Here is an 11,353-nt window from a genome sequence, read left to right as displayed (position 1 = left end):
AGAGATATAAACCATGGAAAACCTGTAACATATGTACACAGTGATACATGTACAAGAATGTGGTTGCTGTGGCACAGTATGAAATGACACAAAAGTGAAAGCAACCTCACTGTCTAAATAGGAGAATGAATAAATACATAAATTGGACTATAGGCATATCATTCAGAGTCTTCAAATATACTGCAGCCAAAATTAATAAAGTAGCTATATGTATATTAGCATGATTAAATCCCAAAAGCATGATATTGGATTCTTAAAAACACAAATGTTGAATGATATGTAGAAGATAAAGCTTTCAGTACAGTACTATATACATCTTATGGCTACAATCTATAGATATGCATTACAACTATAAATTAACCTATAAGAATGAATAACAACAAAGTCAAGAGAGTGGTTACTGCCAAGGAGAGCGTATGACACATTGAAGACAAAAATACTCCCAATTCTTCTCCTCATCCTGTGTCCATGCTCTTTGCAATGTGACTTTTTAGCACTTCTCATCGAAATGAGGAGCCTATTACTCCCGCTCTTGAGTCTGGGAGGGCTGTGTGGCCAGATTTAATCAACGACAGAATGTGATGGAAGTGATGGTGTGTCAATTCTCTTTTCCAACTCTACTACCACTATGTAAACACGTCTGGGCTAGCCTCATGGAGGATGACTCGCGGTGAAAAGAAGTCCAGTTGTCCCAGCAGAGGTCATCTATTCCAGCCTACAGCCAGCCAACCGCCAAACATGTGAGAAAGCCTGGCCCAGATAATCAGAGTGGCCTACTCGACCAATCACTGACCAAAGACTCAAAAATGAGCCCAGGCGAGACCAGAACTGCTGAGGTGACCACCCGTAGAATCATAAAGAATAAATGCTTATTGTTTCAGTGACTAAGTTTTGGAGTGGTTTGTTCCTCAGAAATGGCTGATACAAGGAGAGACTAGAGCTACAGGAGCAAAAGAGAACCTGCATCTGTGATCTTTATGTGATAAAAAAGAGAGCCCTAAAGCAAATATGGCAAAATTTTAAGCTGGAACAAATGTAAGTAGTAGGCACATGGTTATTTGTTATAATTTCTCTAATTTCTTTTTTATTTTTGAAGTATTTCATGATAAAAGGAAATTCAGATAGCAGAGTCAATGTGCCGCACTAGCCAAGATAGCCAAGATGATTTTTTTAAAAAACGTATTTATCCTAGTGCCCTTCCCCCATCCCCATCACCACACACATAAAATATACTAAATAGATTAGTGATTTCTGAGTTCTGATCGTCTTCTCTCATCCCAGGACATCTCCTCTATACCTTCCTAGCATCTAATCCTCTTGCCTTAGTTGCTCATCTGCAAGACAGCAAACATATGATCAACTTGCTGACAAGAGAGTCATAAGAGTTGCACCAGGAAAGGATTACAGGGCCAAGTTGTTCATTCAGCTGCTATGTGGGTAGGAGACTTTAAATTCCGTAAGTACTTCATACTATTGTTATTTCTAAAATCTAGATTCACTTCACATAAAAATATGATAGTCCTTCCTGCTCTACTCAAATACAGGGTTAGTCACCTACCCTGTGACTTCCTCCTGACATTCTAACTCACCCTATCCTTTGTATCTGAACTTGTTGCCATTGCTGGCACAGGTGGCATTCTGCCCATCTGCCAGGAGGATTTGTGCTTCACCTGTTGAGAATAATGAGGGTTCAGAGGATACTCACTCAGTGCCAGAGAAAGGCAGGGATAAGCAGTCCGCTCTCAAGGGGCTCAACATCTCTCTTGGCCCAATGTATTGCTAATGTTTCTATTTTGACTTCCATAGCACTCTGTGCATGCTTTTTTCTGCACTGACTGTATACCTCTAGCATATGCTGGCTGGTACTGTGGTTACTGTGTGTTCTCTTACCAACTCAATTGGGTTGTAAGCTTCTTGAGGACACGGTGTTTTAAGTGACTTAGCATCCCTTCTATCTAGTGAAAGGAAGAAAGGGAAGAAGGAGAAAGGTCAGACAGGAAGGAAGAAAGGAAGCAGGGGGAGACAGGAAGGAATGAAGGAAGGAAGGATAATAGCAGCAAATATTTATAGAATGACTATATGCCAGGTAATGTGCACTTCTTATGCAATCCTTCCAACCACTCAATGAGGTAGATACTATTATTAATTTCCCTAGCTTACAGATGAGGAAACATGCTTAACGGGATTAGGTAATATGCCCAATGTAATAAGCCACAGCAAATAAACTGAAGAGTCAGCATTTGAATCAGGTTTAACTTTAGAGACTATGCTCCTGATCTCTGATGTTGCTCAGAGTAGAGACTTTTGAGCACAGATGAGCTGATGATAGGAAATGAGAATTTATTATAAAGAAAAGGAGAGAAGGCTAGAAAGTAGGGGAGAAAGAGAGATGCATCAATACATTCTCCTCCTGCAGATGTCACACCTAACGTATGTCAGACAGTACAGTTTCTGCTTAATTCCTGAACGTCTCTGGAAAGGATCTGTTTGCTTCTTTGGTAATGTGTTCCAGGTTTCATTCTCTGTGCACCAAAGATATCTACGAATAGCTCTTACACTCTCTTGCCAGTGACAGAAGACACATTCACTCGACTCTCACAGTTCACAGTAGTTATGTTCGACAAAGTTGCTGTGAACCCTGACTTAGTGAATACTAAATCATTGCTCCCAAGGGAGGTAGAGTTAAATTCCTGCAAGGCTCTGACCACAACCTTCTCATCAGCCCATCAAGATATAATCTTGTTTTGTGTGTGCTACTGTTGAAAGACACCTTATTTAATACACATCACTGACTCATTATCATTGAACTTTCGACGAACAGCACTACATTGCATACCTGGACAGAGCTTATCTAGACATGTGCTGTCTTCATCAGGGACATCACAACCTTCTTGCACTTGGGAACACCAGATAGCACTTGACCACTATGCTTGGACCATTTTGAACAACAAAATGACCAACACAAGGCAATGGGAAAAAAACCCAAAAAACAACATGGTGCTAATGACCCACGAAAGGGACATTTATTTGCACTATGAAAGCTAAAATAAGGCGGCAGAGCATCACCTTGCTGCATGTAAGCTGGGAACATATGTGTTGGGTGACTCAAACATTTTGGTGCTCTGAACATGTCCACAGATAACCTGAAAGTGCTGCCACAGGCCCTGCTTTTTATTCTGTTGGCCAGTTACAACATCCCCATGACTTTGATGGGATGAATCTATTGTCTTTGTAAATGACTGGATGCTTTTGTAAATGTCTAACAATTTTGGAGTTACAAATAAATTTTAGTGAATAGGTGATTTCACAAATATGGTATCTTCAACTAATGAGGATTGACTGTATATAGTATGAAGTTCAGCCAGCCTTAGAATTGGATATATGAGAAAGCCTGCTATGTCTTCCATTTGGACATATCCAGAACCGTTTTCCTGTAGGAACACAGGAAATGAACCGCAAGACAGATCTGAAGTGTATGGTAATTTTATCCGTGTATCTTTAAATAGGACATTATAAGCACATATCGGTCCTGCAGGCAACCTCAGGAGTTTACTCCTCCTTTCCCCTGCTTTAGCTGAAATTTTATTTTAGTTATTAGAGATCATCAGCATCACAGATCACAGAAAAGCCTGGCAAGTCTTCTGTCTTTACAAGTCCCATTGCCTTTGTATAACCTTCTAGAGGCTGAATCTTGCTCGCACTATGCCTTTGTGTATAGAAGAAACTCAGTAAACACTGGCTGTTTACTGAACGAGATTCTCAGGGTCAATCTGCTATTTATGTTTTCTTGATCTCTGCTTTCCCTTTGTAACATACTCTCATGTAAATATTTCTGTCCAAGGTTGTGGTTCCCAGCTTGGTGTTCCTGGAATTAGTGATCCTTTAAGATATTACTGAGCTATTTAAAGAATCTCTCAAAAAATACATTTCACTTGGATGATGTCCCACAGGTTAAGTCAAACACCAAGGCTTTGTTTTTGCAAGTTTGCGTGGGATCGCACAATGATAATTCTTGCATTTTATGCGGTAATACTACGCATGAGAATGCACGGTGATCACTGTAGGTGACAATACTATGTACCATTTGCTAATCAGAAGCTTCTCTCCAGACATCCTGTCTTTGATTCAATAAAAAAGATTGCTCAAATAATTCCAATTGTTTATGTTCTCAAAACATTTCGGGCAAAGATGGGATGGATAATGAAAGGTTCTTGAATAGTTAAAGGATAGAAAACCACTCATTTAAAAGGTTCTGACAACATGGTACTTTTTCCAAATAGGTGTTGTATTCTTTTTGTTTCACATTATTTTATACTTCTATTACTCCTACTGAGCAAATCAGTCCAACTTCATATAAATGGAAAAACTTAAGTCACAGAAAAGCAGCCATTTTCACCTAGAAACTGAAAAATAGAAAACAAAATAAAAGAAACTGGAAAATAGGCCTGAGGCTCCAGTCTCTAACTTTGGTGGGTCCTTTCTACAGTTCTGTGAATTTTCCCTTAGAGCTTTTAGAAATGTTTCTGTGATTTCATCTTTCTTTTGCGAAACATGTTTTCTTCTTGTGAGAATTAGCCAGGATCCAACGGAAGTGACACAAATGATGGTGTGTACTGTGCCAGTAAGAGATCTGCCAACTCCCAGGCAAGCTCAGTCTCTTCCCGCTGACATTCTTTCTCATGCATTTCTTCCATCCTGGTCCCAGTCATGCTGAGAAACAGCTGGCGCCACACTTCTAGATCAATGGCTTTGCTTGTGTGGTGCTTTGAGAGCAGAAATGGGGGAAGGGAGGGAAACAGCAGCACAGAATGGAGACCTCAGGTTCAGTGTCTCTGCCTGATTCCCAAAGCACACTCTTCAGGCCTTGAGGGCCATTTAGGAATATGTAACTGTTTATACAAATAGAAAACTTCTAACTCACAATCCTCACCAATGCCAATATTTGTGCTCATCTCCCCATCTTCAAGGACTCTTGTGGTCAGCTCCTCTCAACTTATTGGCCATTCACCACGGCCTCCATTCTATTTCTGCTCCTATCTGCGCCTTACTCAGTTGTCTGTTGGTATCTGCAGGAGACTGGTTCCAGAGCCCCTGCCAATATCGACATCCCTGGATGCTCCAGTCTCTTATATAAAATGGTGTAGGAATTGCATATAACCTATACACAGCCTCCCATATACTTCATCTATACATTACTTATACCAAACATAAGGTAAATGCCACATAAACAGATGTTATATTGTATTTTTAAAATTTTTATTGTTGTATTATTGTCATTTTTCAGAATATTTTCCATCCACAGTTGGTTGCACAGAGAGCCACCTATACCTAGAATGCTGTCTCAGCCTAAGGTACCTTCTTCACATCATTCATGAAGTGCTTGAAACCACTCCCGGCCAAGAAGCCCTTTAGAACACTCAGAAAAAGATCCTTGTCTCATAATTCTTGGTCCAAATACAGAACTCCAGACTCCTCAATTACTGCATCACTAAAATTCCCACCATTTAAGTGCATATAATTAGCTTTTTAAATTATATATTTATTATTAGCTTGGTGTTTGTGTGTTTCCATCAGTGGCAACACCGTAAACATGATTTTTCCAATTTTAATACTTCTATAACACAGTTGCCTGTGAAAAACGGACATTGGATAAATTTATCCTGATTTCATATGCCAGATAGTACCTTTACACAGTCCTCCGTTAAAGCCACCAGTTTATAAGTAACTTAGTAGAATAGCCTAGCAGTGACAAAGGAAGAGTTGGGCAGCAGCATCCAACAAACATCCGTGAATGAAGCTTCGCTCCTCCATTCTGATACCTCGGCTGCACTGATCTACCACTCTCCTGGTTTCTGCCTCTGTCTTCCCTGCTTTGCATCAGAATCAGTCTCAGTGGTAACAGTGGTGCCTGAAAGACAATTTCTCCAAGAGAACTGTATAGGCTCGAAGGGCGGAACACCTGCCTTCTTGGCAGAATCGCCAGGCTCCCTGACAAATAATCTGGAGAATTTTAGGGTCTAATGGACATACTGCTGGAGTGGGTGTTCTCCTTAGGGTTGTCTTTAGTGTTGTTACTTGGACACACCTTTCCCTTGAGTGGAAAATTAAGACACATTCTGTTACAGGAAAGCACTCTGCTCGCCAACAGTGTTTCTATAATAGTTATTACATTGAGGCATATTAATGAAGGACGTTTTGTGTCTTGTCATCAAGACATGCCATCTTATGACACCAAATGCCCTCCATTTCATTCTTGTGGCCAGTTACAATATCCACACAACTTGGAATTGATGAAACTATTGCTTTTCTAAACACCCGTGTGCTTTTGTAAATGCCTTTGTTTAATGGAGTTGCCACTCATAGAAAATATGTTATAGATGGGACAAATATATGACATGCAACACCTGAGAAAGTCGTGCTATAAGGAAAAACAATGGAAAAGGAGGGGAAATAGAGAAGAGGCAGAAATGGGGACACATTTATCCGCAAAGAAATGCAAGAGGTAGAAGAGTGGTTAAGCAAGCTGAGAACACAGGGAGGACAGAAATATAAAAATGATCTTCCTTGTCTCTTTGTCACAATGTTGATGAGCACTAAAATACTGCCAGGGGCTGGTTTAATCTTGACACCAAGCTTGCAAAAAAGAACACTATTTCTCAGTCCATGAAATGTTATCAACATGCAAATGCAAGGTCACAGAGGGAGGATGAGAGAGACGGAAAAAATCCGAAACGTCTTCTGACTCTAACTTGTACATCCTTAGAAGGAGTAGATTAAAAGGAGGGTTCTGAAACAGGAGAGTTTAAAAGAATAAGCACATTTGTCTCATACATTTGTGTTTCTATAAAAAGATTTTCACAGGAAATTTGTACTTGCAATGTATATTTCAGTGCTTTTAAATTTTGTTTTGGCAAATAAAGTAAAAGGAAGATTTTATCTGCATGTTTAATTAAGGCTTGCACCTGATATGAGTCAAGCCTTCTGAAAAAGTCAAATGCCTCCATGTAAATATAATCAAGCTTCCTTTTGCAAGTATCCATGTGTGATAAATACAAAGTTTTAGATTACTAATATTCACAGGTAACATGGAGAAGAAAAAAAAAGAGAAATTCATAAAGAAACTTTAAGTGTTTAAGTTAGGGGTTGATCACTAGTTTGTGCAGTATATAAATTTTTGGAATGGTTTCACAGACATGTATCTTGATTTGTGGATTCAGTTGCAGGTTCTCTTTCTGGGCATCTTTTGCTTGACAGATTCCCAGCATAGCACAAGTTCCTGGAGAGTTGAACAATCATCTCCTGCCAGCATGTCAATCTATAAGGGTTTAGTGCTTGGATGTCAGAGTGAGTGTTGATGATACTCGGAAAATCTGGGGAAGCATGTTACTAAGTTGATAAAACATTTCTTCAGAAATACTCTGTAAGAGGAAAAAATAATAATTGCACTTGTCAAATCATTGATTTTTAAAATAATTTTAGAAGTATTTTAAAATATGGACCTAGTTCTACAAGGAATATGTGAGTGCAATATGTGAAAATTATCTTTCATGACTGATATAACTGCATGGCTATGGACAAGGGCTGGTTTTCTGGCTCCATCTTCTGAGAACTTATGTCCTTTCTGTCAAATAGTAAGTTTGAGTAATAGAAAAACCTCTCTGTAACACTAGTGTAATCAGTAATATAAAACCACTGATTTTGCTAAGTTCTTCACAGAATACAGAATCATTATCGCTAATGTCCTTATTTAAGAACCCTTTATAATCTATATAATACGAATGTGGAGAAAAACAAAGGAATGATGAGTCAGGTTTTGTTTAGGGGTTAAACAACAAATCCCTTGAGTGGTAGATGCCGATATCTTTGACAATACACTAAGTGCCTTTATCACATCCAAATACTTCTCTCCTTAAAAAACAGAAAGCGATTCGTATTTTATGTTATATTAAGGATTTTAGGGCAGGGTGCCTAGCTCTATCTGTGAGAAATCTAATAAAAGAGATTAAATTGGGGTGAGATCTATTCAGATAACATACCTGTGGTACTAGAAACTGCACTGTCCTAGAAATTCCTCCATCCCATGAAGCCATTTCCATCATGAAACCTAAAATAGAAAAACAGATGTTGCTGCACTACAAGTTCCGGCCTTCAAACCTACCCGTCGCTTACTGAAATTAACTGAATTTTCATTGTGGGGCTTCATGGCTTGACTTTTTAGGGAGCCATTTGCCTGTAGGATAGGCTACGCCTAAAGGACAAACAAATGTTTGCAATCCCTAATTCTTCGTGCCAGAGAGGTTTAACAGTTTTGTCAACACGCTCTTATTTATGATTTCTCAAATCCAATTTAGTCTCCATACAATGAAGCCAAGACAGCTTATTAAAAGTTAATAAATATGTGGCTCTAGTTTTTTCTTTTTAAGAGAATAAAGGTAATAGCAAGCTAGCAGCAGAACAAAATCTAATTAATGTCCAAATAGCTTTGTATTTCAAAGGGGCTGGAGACTTATTTTGTGACTAGAAAAATAAAACTAAAAAAGCCTATTATGAAATATTTACTTGCTAAACTATCTAACGGAAGCAATAGATGACAGGGGTATCTTTCACTTCTTTCTTCTGGGTTGCTCAACTTTCCATATTTGGGAGGAAATACAGGTGGTGGTTGTCAGAGATAAGATCATGCTCACCTTTGACACACTTGAACACAAGTTCTGCTCTCCTTAAGCACCAGGGTATAGTCATTTCCTAAAAACAGAAATAAAACATAAGATATGTTTTTAATAGACCTTTGTATAAAAAATAAAGTCAGATCTTTATTTATCTATAATGTTGATCATCCACGTTGTGAACAGGTTTAGGCAACTGTTTGCTAATCCCAACTGGATTTCCTCTAGTTTTTAGGCATGCAGCTTCTTCCGGCTGTAAGACTATACTTGTGGAATACAAACTAATTTAGTTAGCCCCATAAATACAATTAAAAAAAATCCTTAATTTTTCTGGATAATTCTAAAGACAAATATAAATGACATAGGAACTCTACCTACTAACCTCAATGTTAGCATGAATAATTATATTACATTGTATATTTGCATAAGCAATAAAATATTTTTACTGTATAATACATTATTACAAATGAGTGAAAATAAACAAATGCCCCATCCCAGCCACCTAACAAAACAAATGCACTCATTTTTCTTTTTCTTTTTTTTTTTTTGAGGCGGAGTCTCGCTCTGTCGCCCAGGCTGGAGTGCAGTGGCGCAATCTCGGCTCACTGCAAGCTCCGCCTCCCGGGTTCCCGCCATTCTCCTGCCTCAGCCTCCCAAGTAGATGGGACTACAGGCGCCGCCACCACACCCGGCTAATTTTTTTGTATTTTTAGTAGAGACGGGGTTTCATTGTGTTAGCCAGGATTGTCTCGATCTCCTGACCTTGTGATCCGCCCGCCTCGGCCTCCCAAAGTGCTGGGATTACAGGTGTGAGCCACAGCGCCCGGCTGGAAATTCTTTATGTTAGATCATCAATGATTATTAATTACCAAACCTTTTCTCAGTCTTCTTCTAATTGCTGTTGACTTATTGCTGTAATTCACATACCTTGTGACCACTCCTTTTCTTCATGACATTTTCCCCCTCCTCTGCCCCGGGGCTGATGATCAAATTATTCCAGTTCTTCACCGATCTCTCAAGGTCTTTGTGACCTCATGGCTACTTACCGCTATGGCTTCCTATCTAGTGTCCTGAATTCTAGGGTTTCCCCTCTGAACCACTAATTTTGGCTATTTGAAGTACATTTCTGATCATATTATACTCCTGTTTTAAGAACTTACAATTGCTTCCTACTGTCTCACACATAATATGTAAGCCTTTCTTTTACTATTTAAGGCTACATACTTTAAAGCCAAAGCTACTTTAAGCTTCTGTGACTTTTAAATTTTTAAAAATGAAGGTTGCATTCAAGTATATCTGCTCACATTTGCCTAAACATGGTCTGCAGTGCCTGTCACCCACCTCCCTCCATTTTTCCTCAATCTGTTTCTTCTACCCACAATGCCCTTCTCAGTAATTCCATCTACTGAACCTGATCTTCATTCTTCAATGTTCAGCCTAATTGCCATCTCCTCCATACAGTATTTCTTATTTTCCCAGCTACAAATATGTCTCCGTTTTCTGAACTCCCAAAGTACTTTACTGTTCTTTTATCTCAATGCTTAAATTTTTATCCTTTCATTTTTGGGGAGAAGGGCAGAGGAACGGGCAGAAGGATGGGATTTATTCTTTCTCTTCTTTATTAAGTTGTGTGCTCTCTGAAGGTAGAAGCCACTTTTTATTCACCTTTATTACCCTTACAATGCCTTCTATAATAATGAGCAATACACATGCTCAAAAACATAGGTAGAGTGAATTAGCTTTTATCCACGGACATTTAAAAAGAATGTGACTTTCTCTGAGGCCAGAAATAGGGTTTAATAGGAAGCTACTTTTAAATTTGTGTCCAAGACACTTGGTTTTAAGATTGATTAACAAAAGAGGTGTAGTTTTTTGGTTGGCTAAAAAGTAAAGAATCCTCTTGGGTTAGGTCCTGGAAGCTTCTAAAAATTCACTAGAATTTTCTGATATTCAAGTTTAAGTTATAACACTTTGGCTTCAAAGTTCACAGAAAGAAGAGTATTTCCTTGTAACTGCAAAGGCTGCTGCAAAAGAGCTACAGTGGTCTTATGGAGTACACACATGCATGGAGGGACAAGTGTTTGGTTTTTCTGTCTTACTTCCTCCTGGTGAAAAGTGATGTACAGAGAGAACAAGGTCACAATGTCTACAGTTGGCTGGGCACAGTGGCTCACACCTGTAATCCCAGCACTTTGGGAGGCCAAGGCAGGTGGATCATCTGAGGTTAGGAGTTCGAGACCAGTCTGGCCAACATGGTGAGACCCTGTCTTTACTAAAAATACAAAAATTAGCTGGGCGTGGTGGCGCATGCCTGTAATCTCAGCTACTTGGGAGGCTGAGGCAGAAGAATTGCTTGAACCTGTAAGACAGAGGTTGCAGTGAGCCGAGATCACGCCACTGTAGTCCAGCCTAGGTGACAGAGTAAGACTCCATCTTAAATAAATAAATAAATAAATAAATAAATAAATAAATAAATTTTTGTATGTATGTCTGCAGCTACAGAGCAATGTTGATGGCTCTGAAAACTATAATAATAATGTCTTATGTTTACATGAAACTTTACAATATACATAATCTCACAAAAATAACCTTTATAAATTAAAAAAAAAAGATGCTCAGAGAAGTACAGTGAATTGCTCAAGGTCATGTGACAGCCTGAGGCTTGAATTTTCATTTTCTTAATAGCA

At 38.9% G+C, this 11,353-nt stretch overlaps 1 protein-coding gene across 4 annotated transcripts in view; it reads right to left on the bottom strand.

The window, feature by feature from the left end:
- Positions 1-5,237: 5,237 nt before the first annotated feature.
- LOC105551126 (chromosome unknown open reading frame, human C12orf4) overlaps positions 5,238-11,353 on the bottom strand; it is a 64,206-nt gene continuing 58,090 nt past the window's right edge. For 3 of the 4 annotated variants that reach the window (XM_011996281.1, XM_011996282.1, XM_011996284.1), the window contains exons 12-14: positions 8,688-8,745; positions 8,037-8,104; positions 5,238-7,418 (exon numbers count right to left, since the gene is read on the bottom strand). In XM_011996281.1, the coding sequence (XP_011851671.1) occupies positions 7,326-7,418; positions 8,037-8,104; positions 8,688-8,745 (219 nt within the window). In that variant the 3' untranslated portion in view covers positions 5,238-7,325. The remainder of the gene's footprint in view (positions 7,419-8,036; positions 8,105-8,687; positions 8,746-11,353) is intronic. The other variant, XM_011996280.1, reaches the window with a different exon arrangement.

This window comes from Mandrillus leucophaeus, unplaced genomic scaffold (genome assembly GCF_000951045.1).
Source record: "Mandrillus leucophaeus isolate KB7577 unplaced genomic scaffold, Mleu.le_1.0 Scaffold508, whole genome shotgun sequence".
NCBI lineage: Eukaryota > Metazoa > Chordata > Mammalia > Primates > Cercopithecidae > Mandrillus > Mandrillus leucophaeus.
Note: the sequence above shows the minus strand (reverse complement) of the source record. Positions and strands in the feature narration are given on the sequence as shown.